This window comes from Rhinichthys klamathensis, unplaced genomic scaffold (assembly GCF_029890125.1).
Source record: "Rhinichthys klamathensis goyatoka isolate OS25496 unplaced genomic scaffold, OSU_Roscu_1.1 h1tg000289l_1, whole genome shotgun sequence".
Lineage (NCBI taxonomy): Eukaryota > Metazoa > Chordata > Actinopteri > Cypriniformes > Leuciscidae > Rhinichthys > Rhinichthys klamathensis.
Window position 1 is genome coordinate 1,169,075 of NW_026606808.1, and position 25,970 is coordinate 1,195,044.

Consider the following 25,970-nt stretch of genomic DNA (forward strand, 5'->3'; position numbering starts at 1 on the left):
GTCAGTTATTGGCTTAATGTGTAAAATCATGTTGTGTTGTGTGAGCGATAAGTTCAACATCACCTGTACGTCAGCTCTCCAACATGAACTCTGACGCGGTAAAATCTTTATGGGTAAAATCATCATTGAAAAACAGACGCACGACGGGAAATGTTCTCATTTTCTAAAAGTTTAGGCTACGTTTACTTGCCAGTTTGTATCCACCTTATAAATTTAGCAATTAGAATTTATTGTTTTTGACAGAGCTGTATGTCCAAGCGAAACTTCAGAACTGCAGTTTGTTTCGCTTTTTATTTTATATTTAATGTTTGTAAGGCTCAGATACATCATGTTTTATTTATATATAAGTGCCTCTACATTTTATGTGTTTATACTTTGTACTATATTACCTTGACGTTAATGATATTTAATTAAAAATAGTTTGCACGTCAGAAGCGTCATGATTTGAGCGTCAACACTGACATCTAGTGGTTGATGTGAGCACTGCACGAGCATGAAGTCCTAGCATTCATGGGTGATTCTTTAAGTTAACAAAGGTTACTTTTTTGTTTTTGTCACACTTACTTCACCCTAAGGGGAACTTATAAAAAATGTATCAAGGCTCAATCATTCTTTTTATTATATAATATGAGCCCTTTTATGCATGATTTTTACTGTTTTCCCCCTGTCCCTAAGCCAGACTTTGTACCTTCAACCTCGCTTAATTCTAAATTAAATATTTAAATAATGTAGATTTTAAGTACAAATTATAAAATAATGTCTATTTCAATTATACATATTATATATTGCAATATGTATTCACACTTTCCTATATTTTTCATAAGTAGAACCCTTGTCCCTTGGGTTCACTGTCATTTCCACCACACAGTACAAAATAGAATCCTGGGTTCATTGTTTTAGATTTGTATACTTAGTAACCATAGCAATAGAAACTCCACAGTGAACACATGGCTGGGTGAAAGGCCAGGGTGACCTCTTTAGGGGGTAATGAAAAGAAGAAAAATCAAGGTAAATATGACTAAAACTGAGAGTATGTTTATTGGCCGTCATTTCCAAACGGCTCATATTTCATATGGACGTAAAAATAACTGGATAGATTTAATTTAATAATGTGTATATTTAATGCTAACTCTAAAACTAATATATAATATGTATACGGTAATGCAAACGCTGTAGGCCTACATACGCCTATGTATCATCTGTCCAAAGCCAATATTACCAGAGAACATATAAAGCTACAGCCTATTTATTAGGCACAAAACATTATTTATGTGTGAAGACACTGAAAATGTATTTAATTTGCACTATGATTTAATGAGCCGTGTCTTGTGGCCAAATTCTGTGTATATTTGTCTGAGGAATGTCCTTTAGGAAATGCGGAACCGATATTTGTTTATCTTGTAAATAGAATGTCCAGTGGGATTGTCTAATAATAGAAACCATAACTATTCCAGAAAAGAAATTTTAAGGCAAATCACGAATATGCGGTGCATTGTAAACAATGTGGGAAACGTGTGAGCATCATGGGATTATTTCCCAGCATTCTCATGTCGAGTGCCAGAGTTAATTGCGTACTTTTGTTTGTAGAGTCCCAGATGAAATGAAGCATGAACGCTAATGAATGCAGGCTTTGTGTTTATTATCTGTTCACACTGCAACAGGCCCCGCTAAAGGAGATGCATACGTTATGAAAATTTTCCCTTTTATTTTGCGCAACCACGTGTTTCCAAATTAATTTTGTCCTCTGAATTCTTTGAATTGTGCACAAAATAACTTTCAATGTTTTGCTCTGGGTTTCTGGGATGTGACCTGGATCTTTAAGGACCCCAAACTGGTTGAATGAATTTAGGGGGCCACTGTGGGGTGATGAGGTTGTGCTGTTTCCATGGAACCAAATCCACTTGAGTCACATGGCTTCATACTAATGAATATTCTGAACACCTCTTTCCAGACCAAACAGTTTGTTGGTCACTTTTGGCTTATGCTATCAGCAACATGAGCCTAACGGGGATCGCTCTGTCTCTTAACGGGACAGCCTCATTGGAACCAGACGAGACAGAAACACAAGCCACTCTCTATGGTGAGTTTGAACTCATATGTAGTTTTATCAAAAATGTGCTTTAGCTTTCGGTCTCAAAATATGTCCTAAATGTTCCTTAAAAGTCCTTTTTTCCATGAAAACAATCGTCTCTCTTTCCTCACACAGAAGTCAAAGTGTTCAACATCATGCTTTCTTCAATAGCTCTGTGCATCCTGACAGTGACAGGAATCATCACCTGTATCTCATATCAAAGACACAGACGGTGAGTAAACAGACATGAGAAATAGGCCAAAAAAATATTTGGACACTTAAGCCACACTTAAGAAATAATGTTTGTAATGTCCTTGCATTAAATAAAATCTCAGAATTTGGCAGAACAATTGGCAGGGAAAATATGCCTTGGAAAATATATCTTTCATATAAAAATTGAAAATAGTGTTTTTGTGCATTTTTCATAACAATAAACGTAAAATTCTATAGCTTTTTTTTTTTTTTTTACTTCAGCAGTTATCTGCCACCTGTCGTCTTTAAAAAACCAAAACAAACGTAAGTCTGCACAAAAGCATTCAAGATTTATGACAGTTTAAGTTGGAAATTTCATTTTCAGGTCTATATAATAAATGTATAAATAAATACTATATACTTATAACTACTGCATAAATATATTTTAGTACCATAAAATTCCCTAAAAATACAAAATATTTAATAAAAAACATTATCAAACTAAAATATAGTACATTATGGCAACTTCATTGAAATTAAAAATATATATAACTAAAAGTTTGTACTTTTCCAACACACACATTTTGCAAAGCATCAAAATATTGCTTTTCTTCGCACTTTGTGTTGACTTGCAAAACTTTTATGGAAATATGACAAAGTTATATAATAAATATAATTTATTTAAATGCTTTTAAGTTTATTTGCAGAAGTACTGTGTTTCCCAGAGAAACATTTTTCATTATTTCCATCAAAAAAGTTTTGCGATTGACAAAATTTCACAAGGGATGCAAATTAATTGAAATATGATTTATATCGCAAAGTATTTGCCTTCTCTCGCAAAAGTATTGCATTTCCCATGCAGAGAAACTTTGCATTTGCTCGCAAAAAAACACTGAAATGTAGTTTTTCTGAAATTGAGTTTTTCCTTATTTCCATCACTAAAGTTGCCTATGAGCTTGCAAAAATGTTGCTTTCACGTGCAAAAGAACTGAAATATAGTTTTTCCCTCCTGGACACAAACATTTTTGTGAGCAAATCCATAGTTTCCAAAGCAATTTTCAACGCTTCCGAAGCAAGAGAGCTCAAAAGCACTTAAATGAGTTTTTTCCCCTTCATCATCAAGGGTTCCATATTGCTGGTCAATATCTTCTTATTGGATCTTAAATTGTGTCTAAAAGCTGTCATGGTACATATTTTTGTGTCACAGGAAGCATAAGAGGGCACGCATCTATGAGAGCGCCGTGTCCCGCGAGGTTCCCCAAGAGCCCGTGGGTGTTACTTGTGTGAAGAAAACCCATAGTTTCCGTAACCCGCTCGGCCTCTTCAGACGACAGGAGGGGCCGAAGGACAACTCACGGATCCACTACATCTACACCAACCCTCTGCCGGTGGGACACGAGGAGGACCGGATCCCCCCTCACACTCCACTCACGCTGCAGGACTACGCCAGCGACCCCAAGAGCGGCATCACCCTGGTCCCGCCTATTTTTTACATGCAGCTGTAGATAGTCCTGGAAAGTTAGCATTTACCGTCATGTCATCCAACACCCATATCATGTACTTTCTTACGTGGAACACAAAAAGAGACGTTTAGCAGAATGTTCACGCTGCTCTTTTTCCTACTATGAAAGTGAATGGTGACTTCTGCGCTATATTCTAGCTTAATTACATCTGTCCCTCACACAAAGTTAGAGTATGGATTAGATATGGTAAATATATGCTTTTAGGCAGACAAAAAGAAGCTCGGATGTTTATCAAAATGTATAATTTTGGATTTCAGAGAAAGTCATACAGGTATGGAAGAACATGAAGTTGAGTAAATCATTTTTTGGATGAATTATTCCTCTGGATGAGCAAAAGTAAAAGGCAGTGTCTTTTTCCACACAGTTTTTAATTAGCGCATAAAACAGCTGAAAGTGTGCTTTACAAAAGATGCAGAAAGTGAAATAGATCCACCAGAAAAGCAGATAGAGGCGAAGACTGAAAGAGAACGAAAAAAAATAAAAATAATAATCACTGGCGATCGTTACAACGATGACCCAAAAAAACCTGTAAACAACATTTTTAGACAATCGGCTGAGTTTCCCTGATCAGCCAATCCAGAGCCTCCTTCCTGCCTTGCCGCTCCATCTCTGCTCCAATCGTCTCCAGGCATTTCCTGTGGTAGTCGTTCACCCAATCACGCTGCAGGATGACAAGTATGTATTATTACAGCAATCCATGCTTTAACAAAAACATTTTCATAGAGGTTTAAAGGATTCATGCACTCAAATGTTGTGAATTATCACAAGATAGCTTTCTCAAGCATAAGGCCTGAACGTATACTTAGGTTTTTACAAGTTTTTATGTTAGGGTATGCATACTGTATGCGAAATAGCGCAGACACTGGACAAGAATTAAACTTTCTGATGCGCTCTAATAATGTGTCGGGCATGTTATCAAATGGCGTACGCATCAAAACTGAAGTACGCTTAAGGCATCTCTAATCATTTTCTTTTCAGTTGTTATTATTAGACTTTATTTTTTAAATAAACACTTATAAAAATGTTTGCAAGACTTTTTCATAGTTATCGTACAAACTGCCTTGTTGCTAAAACACAACAAACTGTTAGCATGCTAATTAAAGCACCACCACTAATAAAATTTCAAAAATTAACTATATTAATGTAGAAAAAAAAAACATTACATAAAGTGGTCGGCCATTGCAACCCAACTGTAGTATCGGTCTGCTCTTACCTCTTTCTGTGTGAGCATGTCTGTGTTGATCATCTTCAGCTGGATGGGGACCAGCGTGAGGGGTTCAAAGGTCAGACTGCCTCTGTTCCTGTAGTTATACTGAAAAAAAATGATGTTGAAAGCTGAAATAAAAGCTCTCAAACGTGCATTAAATAATTTTTGGTTTAGTTTGTTATGTCTTGGACTCGATACTGACACCTATTGGTATGAAGGACTGAAAAAAGGAAGTTAAAAGCTGAAATGTCATTTTTCAGACCTCTCAAAAGTGAATTAAATCATTTTTGGTTTAATTTGTGCTGTTACGTCTTAGACTCAATACTGACACCTATTGGTGTGGAGGAAGCATCACATAAATGTGTCCAAATATTTGGACAAAAATGTACCTTGTGCACCTTTGAAATGAGCTGTATCAGAAAATGTATGTTTTTTCTCAGCATAAATATGAACTGATTAAGGAGTGGTTTGATGCAGTAGTTACTCTGGTTTTTGCGGGAACGACCAGGACAACGTTTTCCAGCCGAATGCCAAACGAGCCATCTTCATAGTACCCGGGCTCTGGAATAAAACATGCACAAGACTCAAATATATTGAACCAACTTTACCATAAACTTTAACAACATCTGAGGCAGAGTTGCAATAATGTTGCCTTATAATAGTATTACAGAAATAGGTTAAAATTAAGTAAGTGTGTTTCTGTACCATCGCTGACAATCATTCCGGCCTCCAGAGGTTCGTCTGCAAAGGTTTTATAGCTGATGCCACACGGACCCTCGTGCACGTTAAGGAAACATCCGACGCCGTGGCCGGTACCATGAAGATAGTCCAACCCAGAGTCCCAGAGAGCAGCACGAGCAAACGAGTCCAACAGGTGACCTGTAGAAGAGAGCACAGTCCACGTCTCGTAACCTCACTCGACACAGCATTAGAGCACTTCAAACTGCTCCAAAACAAGCCAAACCTCAAGTTTCGGATTCTAAGGACGCACCTTTTGTACCATTGGGAAAAACCGCAGCACTGACGGCGATGTGTCCCTTTAGGACGTATGTAAAGCATTCCTGTGGAGATCACATTTTTGGTACTGATTCTTTTCAGACTATTAAGTAAGGAAAGAGTTTGGTCTTGAAGGAAATTAAAAAACATGTTTTACCTTCTCATAATCAGATGGAGTCCCAAAATGCACCGTACGAGTCACATCTGTAGTTCCATCTCTGGATTTCAAAGATAAAAATGTTCATTTTATCTTTTTATATAATATAACAAATTTCTAAATAAATAAAAAATAAATGAAGCACTAATTGTTCTGCAGTGTTTGTGTACTTACCTGTACTGAGCGCCGGAGTCAATAAGATAAACTTCATTAAGAGAAAGAGTTCTGTTGGTTTCTGGGAGAGGCCTAAACGACAGATCAGAAAGAGACAGTTAAAAAAAAAAACCTTTAAATGCATGGTTAAATACTATATTACAACAGCAGCCCACCTGTAATGTATTATGGCCCCATTTGGACCGACACTAGAGATGGTTGGAAAACTCAGCCCAACAAAGTCTTTCTGTTGACTAGATAGACAAAAAAGAAAAGATTTTCAATTGAAAGCAGATTTTCTTGCGGCTTCAGTGTCTGCAGTTCCACAGATCACCAGATGGCGGTGCCACAATCTCACACAAGAGAAAAACAACAAGTAATGCAGCTTTTTAAATGCACTGCCAACGATGGCATCAGTATTATGATACCGTTTTTATTTATAAAATTATAATTAAGTCAATTTGTGTGGAAAAATTAATTGTTTGGTTCTTTTTACAAGTCAAATGCAGCATGTTTGACTCACCTGCGAAATTCTTCTGCTTTATCTGCTGCCGATATCTCTGTGACCGTACCTTTGGGAATCTATATAAATGATAAATACTCTTATATTTTCATTATTCATCATTCAACCTATAAGGAAATTTTACTAGGAAAACATAGAAAGGTCTTCCTGAATAAATTTCCAGCGGATAAAATTACAGAAATTGTACACAACGATACCTCTTTCTCCAGCCAGGCAAAAAGTTTGCACAACGCCACGGCATCTTTGATCTGGGATAAAAAAAAAATATTGTGATTAATTAGGCAAAAAAAGTTGAAGATTTCTGGAATATCACTAGCCACGTGGACTTACATGTGCCATTTTCATGCCCTGGATCTCTGTGGGGTTCTTGACGGCTTTTGCCAGACATAAGGGTGTGTATGGGATTGCAGCTCTGTGGGCCTGGACAATTAAAATTGTACTAAATTTTAATTTGAATTACCACAATAATATTTATTCATATTCAACTACTTTAGATAAAAAATTCAAATATCTAGACTTTCCAAGTTTTGAGCACAGCAACCTGGTCAAATTGCAACCGTAAAATAGGCAAAAAACAGCATTAAAAATATGACATATTTTGTAATATGACAGTGGTTTACTTCCTATCCAAAAATATAGGACATTTGCTGTCAATATAGGGAATGTTTCCTCCAAATAGGCCACTTTTGTATGTGGCGTCCCACAGGGGTCAATTTTGGGACCGCTTTAATTTTCCCTGTATATGCTTCCTTTGAGTTGGATTTTTCGAAAGCATCTTGACTCACCTTAGGTATGACTTGTGTAAGAGCGCAGCTGGCTTTGTCGCAAATCCACATCTTATCTTTGGGCGCCAGCGCCGCACAAACCGCCTGCAGCTCCGTGAACACGGACTCGTACGGAAAGCACTGTACGGTCAGATCCGGTTTGCCGTCCAGTTCCAAATGCTGCCGGACCGCAGTGTCCAACAAACGCTTGGTGTCTACAAACAATCTAACATAACACATGTGGACCAGATGACAGCAATGAACACGGGTCATGTTTTTGAAACCTGGGAAATTTTTAGTATAAAGTGAAGAATCAGGAATGGAAGTTTTACTTTATGCTGCTAATGCCGATGATGGCGTAGGCGAAGAACACGGGGTTGTACTCGATATCTGACCCGCGCAGGTTAAAAAGCCCTGGAGAGAGAAAGTGAGATTTCATGTTTTGAATGTCACATGATCCTTCAGTAATCAATCCAATAATCTCAGAAGTCATTTTTTAGAGGTTTTACTATATTTGTGAAAACATTTCCAGGACTTTCACCCTCCCAAAAGAGCATGTGCCTCACGCAATCAAGTCTATAATTATCAACATCAACACAAGCTAATCTGACTCAAGAGCGGAGAACGAGGGCTGGGTCGTGATCTGACCACTAAAATCACACACACAAACCGTGCTGTACGCTGATACGTACACGCAATCTCATCTAGAGCCGTGACCACAAACCAGGAAATCTTCCTTTCTGCCATTTTTCCTCTCAGAGCTGTAATTTTATCTTGCCAGGTTAGACCTACAAGGGGAAACGACAACAAAAAAATGTCTCAATGTTCAGCAGCACAAACTTTCTGACTGGTTAAGTTCAAATGTATATAGTGTGTAATTATCCTCCATTGAGAAGTGCTGACCGGTGTATTTGAGCCCCAGGGCGATGAGTTTGGTGCTGGGCCGAGCCGGCCGATCCTCCCAGATGGCGTCAATGAGATTTTCCTGCACCGCAACTAAAGAGTGACCCGCACTGCTCAGAGCCCTAGACATGTTCTTCCACTGGTCTGAAAAACACAATCACAGACGGCTGATGCATCACACGACGTTTCACAATGCAACCACAGTAAAAGTAAAGTAAAGTAAAATTAAGTTTGTTTCTTTGTTTGTTTATAGTTTAACACCATGCCGGCTATATTCATGGCGAAAAAGAGATTAGAAATTTAATTTTTTATCTTAGATACAAATTCTAAAACTAGATCTGGCCTTACTTCATTTAAAATCTTTCCATAATAAGAGTCAACTGAAAAATATTCTAACAGTTCAATCTATCACAGTTTCACAATAAAAAAAAAGTCTAACATAGTTTAATCTATCACAGTCCATGCTTCAGTGATAATGAATAAGTAAAACTAAGTAAATACAATGAAATATACAATTGAATACTAAAACTCTTTTTTTGAATTCACTCAGTTAAAAGCAGACTAATATGCAGAAGCAACAAGCCCATTAAAAAAAATATTTATAATTAAAAAATAGTTGTAAATGATTAAAAAAAAAAACACTTTAAAAAGTTAAATATGAATACAATGAATTTTAACAGTAAAATCAAAATTTAGATAAAAAGATCACTATGTTGCATGACACCCCTAAAAATATGAATAACAATACCTGTATGGATAACCATGCAGAAGCGTTATGCCTATTTAAACAATTAATCATAATTTTCTATATTTATTGAATTATTAAAATGATTTCAAATTCAAAATACTAATACAATTATTTCAATAAAATATTCCAGAATATGTAGAAGCGTCATGCCCATACAAACAATTAATAATTTTAATAAAATGGTTATCAAATTCATTAGTTATATATATATATATATATATATATATATATATATATATATATATATATATATATATACACACACTCTAATATGAATGAAAATATCTGTATGGATAACTATATCTATTATTTTAATAGTCAAACTAATATGCAGAAGCATCAAGCCATTTAAAAATGAATATATTTATATATATATATATATATACACATACACACAGTTATGTGCAGTTAAAATACAATTATTAATATAAATTAACTTAATATATTTGTACTCAAATAGTGTTCTCCTAAAAGAAAAAGCTGCATGATACCCCTACTAATATGGATGAAAATATGTGTGTGCATAACTATATTTATATTCAAAGGTGTTATTGTTGAATCCTCACCAGCTGCAATGATCCAAGGATCAACTCCCACTCTGGAGTTTTCTGGGAGAACGCTGATGAGCCAGTCCTCCTGGGACAGCGTTTCCTTCAGTCCTGACCAAACAAAATAACAATCATATTCACATTGCTCTTGTGAACAACGGTGTAAATAGACTAATCGACATAAACCTCAAGATTGATCTCTGTGAAGTAGGTGGAATGTGGCTCAATATTAAAGTCAAGAAAATATTCTAATGAATGTTTTGTAATGGCTTATGAGAAGCGGCACCTTGGCCAACATGCTCCCAATAGCAGCGATCTGATAACACATGGAATGACCTAGCAACTGCATGTCATAAAATTATGCAAACATGCCCTGTACCCATTTTCATCAGAGTCCAGTTATTGTCCATCTGTTGGCTGGCCTGCAGGAAGTAGCGCCCATCCGTCCATAACGCTGCATGCTGTTCTGTGACTATAGCAGTCCCTGAAACAACATTCATGAACATAGTCTTAACTATAGCCTGCAAACATGCGCTTTTGTTTATTACAAACACAAGCAAAAACCAGAAGCACTTGCTATTATTATCAAAAAAGTGAAAAAAATATACAATTTTAATTTAAAAACTATTTGTACATTTTTTTGTATTTTTAATTATTATTATTCAATTAAAATATTTCGTTTAAAATAATAATTATTATAATTGTAATTAAAATATTATTAACAAATAATAATTAGATTTACACTAAATAATAATAAACAATAACACATTAAATACTAAAAAAATATATTATTATTGTTGTTATTAAAATTTAAAATGACATTTTAGATGACTGTTATTCTTACTCAATTATTACTTTTTTTGTTGTTAATTTATTATAATAATTAATTATCGTAATAATAATAATTATAAATATTAATTCATAATAACAATCATATTAATTGTATTTAAATGTAATAATATAATACATAAGTTATTATTAAATTATATTGTTAATATATAATAATATATAATAATAATATATTATAAAAAAAAATAGATTACAGTTATTACTAAATTATTACAGCTTACTAAATTATTACTTTTAATTTATTGTTGTTAATTTATAATAATAATATTAGTTATTATTATAATTTTAAATTAAATGTTATTATAATTAAATTATTACTTTGAAATTATTTACGATTACAATTATTATTAGTAGTATATGAGGGATGTTGGGTTATGCTTTCATATGCTTCACTCCTGAATGAGTCTGTGCCTCACATTGTCCACCACAGTCAAAACTAAATCTGGTCACACACTGAGCTATAAATCATGCATGACAAGTGGTCTCTCATAGTCCTAAAATATGAACCTCATATCCCCGTTTTACTTCCCCATTCTTTGGGTGAATGAGATTGAGGTGGGGTGAACGGCACTTCTTGTAGATGCAATGTCGATAATTGTGTGTGTGTGTGTGTGTGTGTGTTTATCTGGGATTATATTGTCTGACTGTGATTTATCTCTGTTTATGCAAGTAATCTATATCTTGTAATAAACATAATTGTTCCAATATGTGTGTTCCACTGTGATGTTTGCGCAACTCTATAGTTGCTAAATCTCCACTGTGACCCAGTTAAAGAAGGTATTGTCATGTTGCAATTTTGTAACAGTGAATCCTGTAGATCCCAAAATTCAATAAACTTAGAGCAACACCTGCAGAGCCGTTGAATCCGCAGATGAATTCCCGACGGCAGTCGCAGGGAGCGATGTATTCACTCTGCAGGATGGACAGATGCGGCGGGGGAGAGAGAGAGACGAAGGGAAAAAGTGAGATCAGCTCTGTCAGCAATCAGTCCTAATTACTGCTAATTTAACCATCCAGCAGAATGAAAGAAAACACTCAGCAGGAGGACACACACACACACACACAATCAGAGGAGAGAGGAGGGGGTGAGGGAAGCCCATTCACAAAATAGAAATTAAACGATTCAACATGATTGAGACACTACACACTATACACACACACACACATTGGATGTTTATAAGGCAACATTTTTATATATCACATGCAGTATGCTGATAAATCACAGACTGTACATTTAAAATTCACTGGTTGTACATTTAAATCACAGGTTGAATGTTTATAAGGTGGAATGTTCAAAAAAGTCACATGCTGTGTGTTTATAAATCTCAGGTTGAATGTTTATAAGCTGGGATGTTTATAAATTACAGACTATATTTTTCTAAATCAAAGACTGTTGGACCGTCCAAAATCGCGTACTTGTGCGCTATTCTATGCCATTTTGTAGTATAAATAGTGTGATAAGTGCGTTCACACTGAGAAAAAGTGCACTTTAAGTACCCGGACGATGCACTTGTCTAACCGAAAAAAACGGGTTGATGGGTTCACAGGTTAAATGTTTATAAGGCAGAATTATTATAAATCACATGCAGTATGTTATTTGTATATATCACAGTCTGTATATTTAGAATTCACTGGTTGTATATTTAAATAACAGGTTGAATGTTTACAAGGTGGAATCAAATGTTTAAAGAAAAATCACAGTCTGTACATTTGGAAATCACAGGTTGTATATTTAAATCTCAGGCTGTATGTTTACAGATCACAGGTTGAATATTTATTAGGCTGATTTTTATAAATCCCAGGCAGTATGTCATAAATCACAGACTGTATGTTTATAAATCACAGGTTGAATGTTTATAAGGCCAAATTTAATAAATTACAGGCCGCATGTTTATAAGGTGGAGTGTTTATAAATCAAAAACTGTATGTTTATAAATCACAGTCTGTATATTTGTAAATCACAGGTATGTTTATAAATCACAGACTGTATGTTTATAAATCACAGTCTGTATATTTGTAAATCACAGGTATGTTTATAAATCACAGACTGTATGTTTATAAATCACAGTCTGTATATTTGTAAATCACAGGTATGTTTATAAATCACAGACTGTATGTTTATAAATCACAGTCTGTATATTTGTAAATCACAGGTATGTTTATATATCACAGACTGTATGTTTATAAATCACAGTCTGTATATTTGTAAATCACAGGTATGTTTATAAATCACAGACTGTATGTTTATAAATCACAGTCTGTATATTTGTAAATCACAGGTATGTTTATATATCACAGACTGTATGTTTATAAATCACAGTCTGTATATTTGTAAATTACAGGTTGTATGTTTATAAATCACAGGCAGCATTTTTATAAAGTGTAGTGTTTATAAAACACAGGCTGTGTGTTTATAAAACATAGGTTGAATGTTTATAAGGTGGAGTGTTTATAAAACACAGATTGTTTGTTTATAAATCACAGGTTTCACATTAGTGGAGCACAGCGGGTGTGTTTGTAGAGCAGGTTCACCTGATGTGCGTCTCCTGAAGGGATGATGTAAGCCTGGATGGGCTCTGCGATGCACTTGCCGTTCCTCATAGCCTGCCGGAGCTGCCGGAGCAACTCCACCGTGATCTTTGGGGACATAGCGTCTGTTCAGAGAGAGAGAGAGAGAGAGAGAGAGAGAGAGAGAGAGAGAGAGAAAGGTCAGGGGCAAAATCGCACAATGATGACTACAGAGAGAAAAAACAATCAGTAATTTGCCAATGTAATATTTTAGTCGATATCTAATTCTAATACACATGAACTTTTCACTTTCAGGCCTATGCCAATCAACTATAATCTCAGTCCGAATGATCCCTGTTTTAAAGAAATCAAAATGTATATGCGAACCAAACAATTAATTTAGTAAATCTGTTCACAGGATTGTGATTTTTTTCAACTTTGATATAAGATTGTAATAAATTAAAACCACTGCTAGACTACCGTACTTTTTAATACTTCAGTGACATCAGATCAATTTCCAAGTCTATCGACATGAAATCAACAAGTTATTATAGTGTCGACAGAAGTTAAATGGTTTCTGGCTGTGCAAGAGTGCATATAAGTGTAAAAAAGGCTTTTGTGAATTACCTGTAGCCATTTTCCCTCTGTGAACCTGAGGTCTTACTGTTAACGTGGCGCTCAAAGTTGGAAAGATATGAGATTGTTAACCTTTACCTTGCACAGACTGTCTCTCAGGTGGCACAATGCGTCCATCCCATAGTTAAAGATTTACTGTCTACGTCTTATTATTTTGTCATTACGCAACCATTTACCAAATGCCAAATTTAAGAGCTTTATTGGTTCCTTTCGCAAAAGACTAACACTAAAATTATTATATTATAACACATTATTTTTCAAAGATAAAAGATTCTATCATTGTTGTCAATGAATGAAGGATTCAAACGAGTGAATAAATAAATATTCTGATTTTCTATGAGAGACTATTATTGTAATTAATTAATATTTTACAGTATTAATAAAACAGTATAGCTTAATATGCCTTGTTTTAGTGGAAAGTATGGTTACTTTAATGCTTCTTTGTAAGGCTTCCAGGAAACTGAAGTCACAGATATTGTAAATATATTACAGTTTATTTTTGTGGATACATATGATATTTTAGCCTATTCATTCTCAAATAACATGCGCTGTTATCAAAGAGCTACATCATCGAGAGGTAACTGTTCCATCATCCAATCACTGCAATGTAATTATCATATTGACAGCTGATTGGGTGGACGGGCTCCACAGTTCAACAATATAAACAATCTACATTTAAACAGTCAATTTACGAGCATTCATAGACGAAAGATTTGCAGTGTACGAGGAATTAACAATGCATCAGTAAACTTAAATTAAACCAAACCAATAGTAAGAATTTATTTGTATTATATTGTATCCGTGGTAGGTGTGGCAGTACCCCGTACTGTTAATTCCAAATACAATTTGTTCGATTACAGAAATGGTATTAGTCTGCAAACATACTTGGGTTTATATATTTCGCACGTACATTGATACATTTTTTCTATCTTATCAAATGAGATATTGTGTGGTGTGCGCAGACGCTTCCTCGATTACCAAAACAAACGCATGTTATGCAAGCGACAACAATAACACTCGTCTTGGTCTCACGCTGCACAATCCACTGGCGCTTTCTGAGAATGCAGCACATATAGTGAATGACTGACATCAAACAATTCACCATTTACCTTGGAGAAGCGAGTCCTGAAATGAAAACTATTGGTAAAACTCTGCTGTTCCTTGTGTTAGTGTGCGAAGGAAGCTGCCATTACAGTGATGACGTGTGGGGGCACGTGACATGCTGCCTCTTCCAGTCATATGGTGGCGCACATGGGAATCTCCCACTTCTAGTCTATTTTGATTTGTGATTCACAGAAGTCTAGTGGACATGTATTGCTATGAAGACCAAATGAACACTCTTTTTTTTAGTTAAGTGTTATTAAGTTATATATATGGAGTTGATAGAAACAGCTTCTGACTACAGCATTGATTTGTTAGTCAAAGTCATAACTGAATAAAAAATAACATCTACATAGCATGTGTATGCAAATGACCAGACAAAAGTCATAATTTACTGTGAAAGCACAGGGGCCAAAAATGATGACTTCTGTCTGTGCGTCATTTAGCTGAAGAAAGTGAACAACATCCATATTCAACATTCCTCAAGCAGTCAAACTAACTATAACACCCTTTGAATGTAACGGAAAATAGCGCCGAGCGTCGTCTGCAATGAAATGAGATGTTATATTTTCTAAAAATTGCATATAAAGGGAGGAGCATGTGAAAATAAAACTGGACCCAGAATTGAGCCCTGTGGTACCCCATATAAGACCGGTGCACGAGATAAAGAACAATCACCACAGATAAAGTCCTATATATATTGTGTTTTTGAAAGAAGTCTCTTAATCCCACAATGGCTATGGTACAGTAAAAACTGTAATATTGTGAAATATTATTATTAAAAAAAATTCTAACTGAATTTGTAATTTATTCCTGTGATCAAAGCTGAATTTTCAGCATCATTACTCCAGTCTTCAGTCACATGATCCTTCATTCTATGCGGATTTGCTGCTCAAGAAACGTTACTTATTATTATCAATGTTGGAAATTGTTGTGCTGCTTAATATTTTTGTGAAAACCATTATACTTTTTCCCAGGATTCCTTAATGAATAGAAAGTTCTGAAGAATAGCATTTATTTGAAATACATTTTATTTAAACAATGTAAAAGTCGTTCCTGTCAATTTTGACTAATTTGCTGAAAAGTATTATTATTATTTTCAAACTTACACCCCTACCCCCAACTTTTCAATGGTAGCTTTATATATTTGTAATTATTCTTAGCAAGTCACCAGCCAGACATCCACAAAACACACACACACACACACACACACACAAAACCCAAAACAAAACAAACAGTTAGTAAGGCCTAAGACGCAGGCTCAAATAACAAATTATAGTCATGTTGCATGAAAACCAGGGCTGTGTTGTTTTCAAACGGATTGCATCATAAAACATACACATAATAGAAATCTGAGTTACATGGGAATAAAGGGTCATAATACAGTATTAAGTTAGGCTTATGAGGAATTTACAGTGAATTTACAACAAATGTACAATGGCATTTAAAACCATTAAGAGCAGAGCAGCAAGTTCAAGAAGTTTGTGAAACATGATCATGTAAACTTCTTAAATGAATATGGGTGTGTAAAATGCACATGACGAAAAGAGAAATGTTCTTTAACAGTATACAGGGTAGCGCTATTTTTAATTTACTGACAAGAATGAAAAGTTGGCTGTAAGAGATAATGGATTGTACAGTTGTTTAACAACATGCCGATTGTTCAGCAGATGAAACGTTTAAAAAAAAAAAAAAAATCAGTAGACAAAACCCAGACAACAACATAGTGTCCATGAATCCACATGTACCAGATGTGGCCCGGATCTGGGCCGACACTATGTTGCTGTCTGTGTTTTGTCCACTGAACGTTTTTTTTTTTTTTTGAAAGACATTTCGATATGGTGTCAAACCACAATTTGACGGCTTCATAACGTTGGGGTGAACCTGTCCTGGTTTATTAAAGTATTGAAGTAAACGCAGTGAGATCATTGTAGGGTCCATCTAGTGCCTCAGTAACCCGAGCAGAAAGACTCCAGCCGTTATGACGGACAGTAACATCCTGCAGGGGACCAGCATCAGTCCTGCCTTTCCACCTGAAAAAGGAAGATATAGCAGGTTTAAAAGTGTAAAACAATTGTCCATGATGTAAATGTTGATAAACACAGAGTTCAGGCTTACTTGGAGTGCACTTCTTTGATTCTTTGAACACACCCATCTTGTCACTGGTCTTAACTGAGCTCAGCTTCTCCTGGCTCACTTTACCTGGAAAACAGGTTATTACAACATCATTGTTTCTATCCATTTAACTTTTGGTCATTTATAATGATATAATGATATAATCATTTATAATGATTTCCCCCCCCACAGTTTTAACCTATTAAAGTAAGTATCATTTTTATGACTTATATTAGATTTTTCAAATTTCAAGGCAAGACACCTCAGGTGAATAGAGTAAAAAAAGAAGTAACTAATAGATATCATCATACTTCACCATGTTGATTGCAAGTATGTTTTTGTATAAGAAGATATTATGTTTAAGTAATTATATATGCACTAAATTTGCATAAACTACCACAACATAAATCTGAACATTGGTTAAAGCCAGGTTCAAAATTCTTGTTTTATTTTGTTGACATTTTAGAGTCAAGAGTTTTTACAGAAGGGATTTTTGATATCTATTCATATCACTCCATAAATCAGAAAATACCGTCAACAGCCAGAACAAATACATTTGCACTAGGAATAAAATGTTGTATAAAATTAAGCAAATGATATATGAACAAACCCCTCAGTAAAAACCTTCAGAATATAGATAGAAATAAAACTGTAAAGTTTGGTGTATTTAAGTTCTATGTGGATAAGAATTTTTTTTTTTGTTGAGAAAACAGTCTTTTAAAATACATGTTGGCCTATTGCAACTGAAAACTACAGATGCAAATAGATTACGTGCAATATTAACCCTTAATATGTATTTGGATGTTTTCTTTGCACTAGTTTCAAACATGTTATGAAAAGCCAAATAGCCCAAAATCTCAAAACTGACCAGTGCATGAAAAAACAATGTTTTGCCTGTAGTGTCTTGCAGTTTTTGACCAGTCAGCTTAAAATATGATAACGATCTTTTCAACTATGCCCTATAGAGAACTACAACGCTATTTCTACTGTATTTAGTATGCAACCACATAGCAACCCCCCACAACTCAATCACAACATTCACCCATCACATTTTCTTTAAAAATACAAATAAAAAATAGAACCCTTTAGTTTCTATCATGTCTTCTGTTGTCCTTGCAGTCCTGTGGTATAGACCTCTGTCATATACCGCTCTCCTGTTTCACCATGTCTCTATTCTCCACCAGCGCATCAGATTACCGTGCAATTTCCCTTTTTTGTGTCTTTTGAATGGACTGGATTGTTCATTGTTTTGATAGAAAAACCATACTGAGTCAGTTCAGCAGAGGAAAGCAATCACTTCAATAATATATAAAGAGACACCCCCAGACCCTCAAAAGATCTAATACAAGTGTGGCTCTTTTCTGTCAGCTCTTCTGCTTGAATATATGATTATTATCATTGTATAATAATATATATTGTTAGCATTATTTCCATGTCATTAAACACTGAGCTATTTTTAATCGTTAGTCTACGAAAACATGTCAGATCTCACTGTTTTTTTTTTTTTTTTTAGCATCTCACGCTATGAGCGCCACATGTCGTGAAGCTGAGGTAAAAACGTTATATTCTTTTGTGTACCTGACACCAGATAATTGACCTCCTGGCATTTCCCATCAGACCTTTGTGAAGGAGAACCAGGTAAGATGGAAACTCTGGATATGGGGAGGTTTAGCACATCTGCCACTCTCTTACGGAAATCATACCTGCACACAACAGTCAACGTGCCATAATGAAACATGTATTGCTGTTGAAAAAAATATATTTCATTTATATTCTAATGGATGACTTTTGATTATTGTGTATGTGCTATAATGGATCCAAATATCAATATCATCACAACATGTACTAAAAACTTTTATAGAAAGGTGACATCATAAAGAAAGCCAGGAGTCATTGTGTAATGTCAAGAGTCATTGTCATCTGTAAATAAGTGTGTGTTTCTTTTTGAATTATAATAAACATTTCCCATCCATGGCTTTTTATTTTATTTTATTGTTGACTTAGTTTTGTGGTTTCTATTTTTACACACAGAAGTGAACAGATCTAATTATTTAAGTGTTGTTATTCCTTGTTGATTTTTTGTTTTTCTCTGAAATTTCCTGATATTCTTAGTACAGTTATTGATATATAAACACCCATTTATATCATGATGCATATTATATGGGCCATGACATGACAAATTCAACTAGTTATTTGATACAGTGAAACATGCGATTTTAACCTTAAGGATTTACAGTACTTCTACCTAATCTAATCCTTTAAAACTAGATTTTTAGTAGTCAGGTTGATACAGTTAATATTTTGAACCAATAAATTGCAAGTTAATTCTGTATTTTTGAACGCACCTGCTGAAGGATGCCTTGTTGGGGAAGATCTGCATGGCAGAAGGGGATTCTGCGCGAATATCTGCACATGTAGTTGTGGTGCTATTGAGTCTGAGAACTAGTGACCTCTGGACAACTGGGGGTAAAACATTGAGACAATTTCAGTTAATCGTTATGCAGACTTTTATTCCAACGCATGAAGATACAATGTGTATGTAATGCAAGTGTGAAAGTTAATAATATTTGCTACCTGTGAAGTCTCCGGCCAGCTGCAACAGAATGTCATTGTACAGTTGTCTCTTGGTGAGACTTATAGGACCATGTCTGCCCGTCAGATCTCCAGCCAAACAGGACAGAGCCCTCATCTGAGAACAGTTGTTCATCTGAGAGACAATTATTTCTGTCTTAATTATTTTGCATGATGTATTCAAAAGTTGAGATGTAACATTTGATGAGAAAATAGGCCTTGATCTTCTCTTACATTTGTAATGTTGAATGGATTAAACATTTCGTCTTCCCCCGGACATGAACCATCTGACCCCACCGGCTCATCTGCAATGTACCAGGAAGCCTCTGCAAACTAGAAACCAATAATAAAGGTTGTCACATTCAATGAAATTAAATTTTATTCTGACAGCTAACATGACTAATAAAAAATCGGATAAAATCGAACTTACTTTTAATGGTTGTGATGCCTGTACATCCACCTCTAACATAACGTCACCATAGCTGCCATCTGGAAAGGTCTGTTGGTACTAAATACATGTACAGTGTATCACTTAGCATTAATATATTAAATATAATATCTCATTTAAAAAAAAACAGAGGCTATATAAACATTTATATATATTTTTTTATATATTTTATGAATTATTATAAATATGTATTTGTAAAAATTATACATAATAAGATATGTAATGATTACTGTATAAGCAATAATAAAAAAAAAAATAAAAAAAACATTAAATTGTATTATTATATTATGTATTGTATTATCCATCCTAATGTGCTGGAAAACAACAATAAATATCCTGGGGTATTTTTTTATTTTATATTGCTGCCCATTAAAGGGTTAAGTAAAGTTAATTTGTTGCCTTGTTCGACCACTTTGAATTCAATAACTAATGAAGAACTTGAAAAAATCAAGTAGATCTAACAAATTACTCGACAGGTGAAATGGATGGAAGTAAAGATTTTTTACAATTTTTTTACGGCAAATGCTTCACTGCACCAGATGCTCTTGACAAAATGTGTTGTACATATAAAATGATTATTTTTTGTTGTTGTTGTAAATCATGTGAATCGTTCTTCCGCACGCAACACCAAGACCACAAGACAGCTGCAGGTCTGTTGTGCGGCATGTGACAGATCCATCTGCCTGTGGTAGAGATGAGCGTCATACCGTCCCAGCAGGACAAGAGCTGTACCCCTGCACAACCTCAGCCTCACCCAGTTACCCCTCACCACCCCTTCCTCCTCCATCCAGCATTATTAGCAGTGTCATCTTTTTGTGGCAGATTTAAAGTGACGGTAGATTTCAAGCAACTTTATAGTGAGAGTGAGAGAGATGTGGAAGATACTTATTTTTTACAGTTCCCTCTAATTTAGTTACAATGGAAACAGTGGAAGCAATTCAAAATAGACTATTTTGTAGCAACACCTTAGATCCTGGCAACCACCCAGGAAACCCTACCATCATGACAATTGAGTTTTGATCAGGCAAACACCTATACAAATCTACTTGTCTATATCTATATGATGTATTCTTAAAAACACCTATATTAGATTTGTTATTGTTTTTACCATCATCACTGTCCCAGTTACAGCCCCACTGAACATGGCCTCAGCGGTCACTCGATTTCCATCTGGGGCGTCCTCTGCTGAGATATCTGCACACATCATTCTGTAAATAGGGAAAAACAGAAACCATTTTAAGTTATCCATGTCCGAGTAAATTGCACTCCTTTTTCCTTCCCACATTCCTACAGTAGGCGAGTCAAAGAAATCTGGTGTATTACTTGTATAAATAAACATTATGAATGATGTGTGTAGAGGAATGAGCTGTGTGAATCTTCCCATGCATGCTTTTCATGACAGGATGGCTATTAGGTATTTCAGATATCTGACTCCATAATTATTCTAAATAGCTTTACAGAAAACTGATGAGGTCTTTTTCCGGAATACTCAGTTTTTCCAGTTGAAAAAAAAAAAAAAACAATTTTAAAAGTTGACAGTCTCACTGCTGCCTCAATGTGGCAAATGTGCCAGACTTTGACATAAACTTAATGAGGAACCGAGAGAAAATGCAGAAATGGGAATTGTATCACAACCTGCACCTGCAGTTGTTTTTCCTATTTATGGTTCTGCTTCTAAATAGCTTAAGAAGAAGCAAACGTATCCCTTATATTTATTTTAAAGTTCAAAATGTTGTGAAAGGCCAAATGCCAGATGACTGTTTTGAGGTTGTATGATTCATAAAAAAAACTAACCTTGAGCCGTTGTTATAATGTATGACCAGGGACCGGCCAATGATGCTATTCGGACCTGAAAGTGGCATATTACCATCCATGTACTGGTTCTGAAAGGTGTTCTGACCCGTCAGGTATCCAAACTTCCCACTGATGTCTCCAATCTCATACTGGTCAACCGTGCCAATCCCTGAAGCTGGAGATGAGGTTGCGTTCACAGAAAACGGGTTGAAGTGCCCCATGATGTTACTGTCGGAGCAGGGTTCCTTTACGCTCTTGATTGGAAGAATATGGACGTGGTAGCCACCGGCTCTGGTGTTAAGCCCAGTGAAGGAGATATTTAGGATTGTTGGCCCTTGAGGAGAGACTTGGGAGAATCGGATTTGACCTTCAGAAGATTCAGGCCCGTACCAAGAACTTGAGCGAGCAGAGGAAAAGCGGAACAAGGTGAGGTTTGCACAAGCGATCCGTGGAGCTGTTTGGTTTGGACCATGTACCACCAAGGAACGACCAATCATTCCAGACAACCAAGAGGTTGTGTCAGTAAAAAAGTTCTTTGTAGCCACCGTCCCCATCTCAGACTGTAGGTCCAGAGTCTTTTGCTTGCCAGCGATATCCCCAACTTCACAGGCAAAAGGGCTGTCGGGACCACAGTTAACAGTGTATGCACTCACTGTTGTGTCTACGTAGAATGGGTTCCAGTGTCCTCCAGTGGACAGACAACATGCCTTGTCACTGTCTGTCTCTGTGCTGATGGGATAGTTGTGGACGTGCCAGTTGTGATTTAGTGTAGAAGGTGCAGAGAGTTGTGCGTAAGATAGGTCCATGAACACGGAGACATCAGAATATGGCTCACCGCTGAGCTGGGTGAACAGGACCGTCCCCACAACCGGTCCACGAAAGGCCGCCTTGGCGACAGTCACTTCACCGGGGTAGCCTATACTTGCACAGGCAAATCTGGTCGTATTGGGCAAGTGTATCACGACAGATCGACCCACAATGCTATTCCGCCCAAACAGAGGCAGGTTCCAGTCCGTTAAAGTGGCCTGAAAGTTACTCGCATTCTCCAGAGAACTATGCCTGGCACTCAGATCTCCGACCTCAAAGCGATCATGCGTGGACCCTCTTGGTGGGGGATACGCTGGTGCCTGAACATTCACATTGAAGGGGTTCCAGTGACCCCCAACATTGTTGTTGCTGCAGCTGCTATCCGAGGGAGATCTCATCTGGGGTAGTGGAAACTGATGAACGTGGTACGGCCCAACTCTTCTGTCCAGGTTTGTCAGGTTAACAGTGATGGTGGTGAGATCGAACGGAGATGGTTGATGGAAGGTGAAGTAGCCTTTAATCCCTTGCATGTTCAGGACAGCACTGACAACCTTCAGTTCAACCTTTCGGATCTCTGCACACGCATAGCTTGAGGTCAAGTCGAGAACAGCGAAGCGGACACCAGAACTGAGAGCGGAGATTTCCAACCGAGACTTCACAGGTTCTAGAGGTGATCCCACACTCAGAAAGCCAAGCTTTGTAAGACTCTTGGGATCCAGACTACCAAGAAGCGTAGTGCAGTTGGTGGTAGAGCTTTGTGACACTAAAATTGTGACATTTGTAAAAGTCCTGGTTTGATTGAGAGTTCTTAGATCTGAGAGAACCCTCGCCCCTGTTTCTCCTGTCACTTGCCGGATGAAGATGTTCCCACCCACGGGACTGAAAAACCGTGCCTGCCACGTTCTGACCTGGGACTCCGACATGAGTCCGGCACAAATCCTTGTGCCGTTACATGTCTCCACCAGCACTGAGAGGGCTTCCAGACTAAGGTGCTGTTCAAATAGAGCGGAAACATTCATCGCAGCCTGGGGTGTACCTACAGAAAAGGTGAAAACACTGTCTCCTATGTTTGACTTTTGACAGGGTGAAGCAAAATGGCCGTACATAACAGGGAACGTAGTGAGGGAGATATTGAATGATCGACACGTTCCGGTTCCTGTGAGATTAACAGTGGACTTCAGCTCCGTAGAGTCGAAGTTGATCCAACCAGTGATCCCCTCCATGTTGAATTCAGCCCGATACCGCACACAAGAGGCACAACCTAAACAGAGTCAATGGAATAATCAAAATTTCAGCACATTCATTCTTTTCAGGAAGTCTACAAACCATTTATGACTTCAATCGTTTAATTTTAGAAGATCACATGCAGATATATCAAACAGATCAGTCAGATTCAAGTGTAAGATTAGACATGTTACTCATGTCAACACCTCATCTGTTATACCAGAGGTTTTCAACCCTTCTCATAGGGACCCGCTGTCCTGCAGAGTTAAACTCCAACCCTACTCAAACACACCTGAACCAGCTGATCAAGCTCTTCAGGATCGCAGGCAGTTGTGTTGAAGCAGGTTGGAAACTTTGCAGGACAGTGGGTCCCCAGGAGCAGGGTTGAAGACCTCTGTGTTATACTTTTGTTAGACACCAATAACGCTGATTAAAGGACATTATTAGTAGCTTAGGATGTGCTCAGGTGACAGGTGGGTTCAGGTGTCACATTTCTAAGAGATTCTCTAAGGCGAACTTCGGGAGTGTCCTGTCGAATTCTGGGAATCGTGTGGTTTAACACATAAATAAATAATGTCACAGTCGAGCTGAGTCATACTGAACAACAGTGATCCATAAAAAAGCACCTAAGTTTTTAGCTATGCAAAACTCCCATTCATAAAAAATATCAAAGACATTAAAGCATGATTTTACTTTTTCACCACTTTCCCCTATGTAATAGGTGTAAAGGTTAAATAAAAAGAAAAACAAGGATACAGTTTCACTAAGTTAATTTAAAAAAGAGGGCTTAGAAATTAACAATATTTTTAAGTGCAGTAAAAACTTTGCATGTACATTCTCTCACATTTCATCAAACTTGAAGTTTGTTTATAGTGCCTGTTATGCGTTTAGCATTACGTTATACCTTATGAAACCCTAAAGGTATCACATACAAACAGATATCACACAAGGTCACTGAATAATTTAACAATTGTTAAACAATTACAGACTGTCACATGCTAATACGCTAACTAAGAATGTATAATATCTTACAGTTACACATTATGATGCAAATCATTAACTTTTCCCTTGACTTTGCAACAATTTTCCAAAAACACAAAGTTGAGAGACCACACACTTTAAACATGCAGTGTTGGTTATGCAAATCCCTATATTTTTGGGTAAAGAAGAAGAAGAAGAAAAAAAAAGAGTTGGCACTTACCCCACAGGATGAATAGGGTCAACGCTCTTGGCAGCAACATGTTACCAGCTGTTGTTTATGTGTGAGTTTGCAAGCAAGAGGTAGAAAGTGTTATAGGCAGTTGTGTGAGTGGTTTCACAAGGGAAGCCCCTCTGCGTGTGTCTATAACCTCCTGTACTAGAGCAGTCTATACTGATGTGTGCATGTGTGTGTATGTGTGAATTCCTCAATGTCTCAGTGTGTAGCCCGATTGAATGAGACTGTGGCTTGTCTCTATAGTCTCCAGGGAGGGCAGCAGAGGGAGTGGCTTCTCAACATCCTGCGGTCACGCTTTTCTTGACATAGACACATAACAGCTGACACAACATATACAAAACATCACTTAAAACCATGGAAATATAGCAGGTTTTCCCCCGAATTAAGGTTTATGGAAGTGATGAACACACTTCAGAAAAAATAAATCTCAACATTTTGGTGTTAGACGTAGATTAAGGTGCAAATTTAGCATTTAAAACCTTCGATCATTGGTATTTTTTTCTACTTTTCTGTTTCTTGCTGTTTAATTTCTCCTCAATGTGGCCAATACAACATATTTTCCTGATAAATATAGGAGCTGTAGGATTTATTTTTGGCATGAGCTGCTCTAAGATGCTCTTGAGGTTCTTCAACTGGTGCTATTTTTTGATAATGACTGTTGAGGCCTCAATGAGGAAATGTGATGTAGACAAGAGTCCATTCAAAGACTCATTTAATTATATCTGGCGTATACAAGAAATATGACTAAACAAGCAGTCCACAAATAAAGAAGCTGCTGCTAATCTTTTGTTCCCTAATGATCATATCTCCACTTTCACTTCATTAGAGCAGCTATTCTTCCATCAGATGTCCGTTCTGCTAAACAGGCGGCTGTCTTTCATTTCGGGCCTATCTGTCATTTCAATAATAAGTTTCA

General features: G+C 36.5%; 3 protein-coding genes across 5 annotated transcripts; 1 reads left to right on the forward strand and 2 right to left on the reverse strand.

Annotated features, from left to right (window-relative positions):
- The first annotated feature begins 1,543 nt into the window (after nt 1–1,543).
- On the forward strand, nt 1,544–3,906 carry si:dkey-246e1.3 (uncharacterized). Its single transcript, XM_056269795.1, has 3 exons — nt 1,544–2,080; nt 2,207–2,303; nt 3,471–3,906. The coding sequence occupies exons 1-3, from the start codon at nt 1,996–1,998 to the stop codon at nt 3,766–3,768; spliced, it is 480 nt and encodes a 159-aa protein (XP_056125770.1). The 5' UTR covers nt 1,544–1,995; the 3' UTR covers nt 3,769–3,906.
- Nucleotides 3,907–4,135: 229 nt separating this feature from the next.
- Nucleotides 4,136–15,042, reverse strand: xpnpep1 (X-prolyl aminopeptidase (aminopeptidase P) 1, soluble). Of its 3 annotated transcripts, none has more exons than XM_056269776.1 (20): nt 14,888–15,042; nt 13,167–13,288; nt 11,483–11,546; nt 10,165–10,269; nt 9,804–9,896; nt 8,490–8,633; nt 8,279–8,374; nt 7,919–8,000; nt 7,608–7,812; nt 7,153–7,242; nt 7,020–7,070; nt 6,823–6,881; nt 6,476–6,553; nt 6,321–6,392; nt 6,147–6,207; nt 5,985–6,054; nt 5,699–5,872; nt 5,478–5,554; nt 5,000–5,098; nt 4,136–4,447 (listed from the first exon to the last, which is right to left on the reverse strand). In XM_056269776.1, exons 2-20 carry the CDS (start codon nt 13,281–13,283, stop codon nt 4,328–4,330), a joined length of 1,857 nt encoding a protein of 618 aa, XP_056125751.1. In that variant the 5' UTR covers nt 13,284–13,288; nt 14,888–15,042; the 3' UTR covers nt 4,136–4,327. The 3 variants fall into 3 exon arrangements, with proteins under 3 accessions (XP_056125751.1, XP_056125752.1, XP_056125750.1); XM_056269777.1 differs by having other exon boundaries at nt 14,881–14,998; XM_056269775.1 differs by lacking the exon at nt 14,888–15,042 and adding an exon at nt 13,770–13,877.
- Nucleotides 15,043–16,510: 1,468 nt separating this feature from the next.
- cusr (Copper-only SOD repeat protein) lies at nt 16,511–25,261 on the reverse strand. Its single transcript, XM_056269770.1, has 10 exons — nt 25,040–25,261; nt 21,808–23,875; nt 21,122–21,221; nt 19,996–20,073; nt 19,800–19,898; nt 19,569–19,701; nt 19,340–19,454; nt 18,573–18,697; nt 16,998–17,081; nt 16,511–16,912 (listed from the first exon to the last, which is right to left on the reverse strand). The coding sequence occupies exons 1-10, from the start codon at nt 25,077–25,079 to the stop codon at nt 16,821–16,823; spliced, it is 2,934 nt and encodes a 977-aa protein (XP_056125745.1). The 5' UTR covers nt 25,080–25,261; the 3' UTR covers nt 16,511–16,820.
- Nucleotides 25,262–25,970: the final 709 nt, after the last annotated feature.

Bases quoted from the DNA above. Each gene is read 5' to 3' on its own strand.
- si:dkey-246e1.3 (XM_056269795.1), top strand. From the start codon at position 1,996: ATGAGCCTAACGGGGATCGCTCTGTCTCTTAACGGGACAGCCTCATTG. The intron at 2,081-2,206 runs GTGAGTTTGAAC...TTCCTCACACAG, and splicing joins AACACAAGCCACTCTCTATG to AAGTCAAAGTGTTCAACATC. The intron at 2,304-3,470 runs GTGAGTAAACAG...TTTGTGTCACAG, and splicing joins TCATATCAAAGACACAGACG to GAAGCATAAGAGGGCACGCA.
- xpnpep1 (XM_056269775.1), bottom strand. The intron at 11,547-13,166 runs GTGAACCTGCTC...TCCATCCTGCAG, and splicing joins CTTCAGGAGACGCACATCAG to AGTGAATACATCGCTCCCTG. The intron at 5,555-5,698 runs GTACAGAAACAC...GTTTTATTCCAG, and splicing joins CGGAATGATTGTCAGCGATG to AGCCCGGGTACTATGAAGAT.
- cusr (XM_056269770.1), bottom strand. From the start codon at position 25,079: ATGTTGCTGCCAAGAGCGTTGACCCTATTCATCCTGTGGG. The intron at 23,876-25,039 runs GTAAGTGCCAAC...GACTCTGTTTAG, and splicing joins GACCCTATTCATCCTGTGGG to GTTGTGCCTCTTGTGTGCGG. The intron at 16,913-16,997 runs GTAAGCCTGAAC...TTCCTTTTTCAG, and splicing joins ATCAAAGAAGTGCACTCCAA to GTGGAAAGGCAGGACTGATG.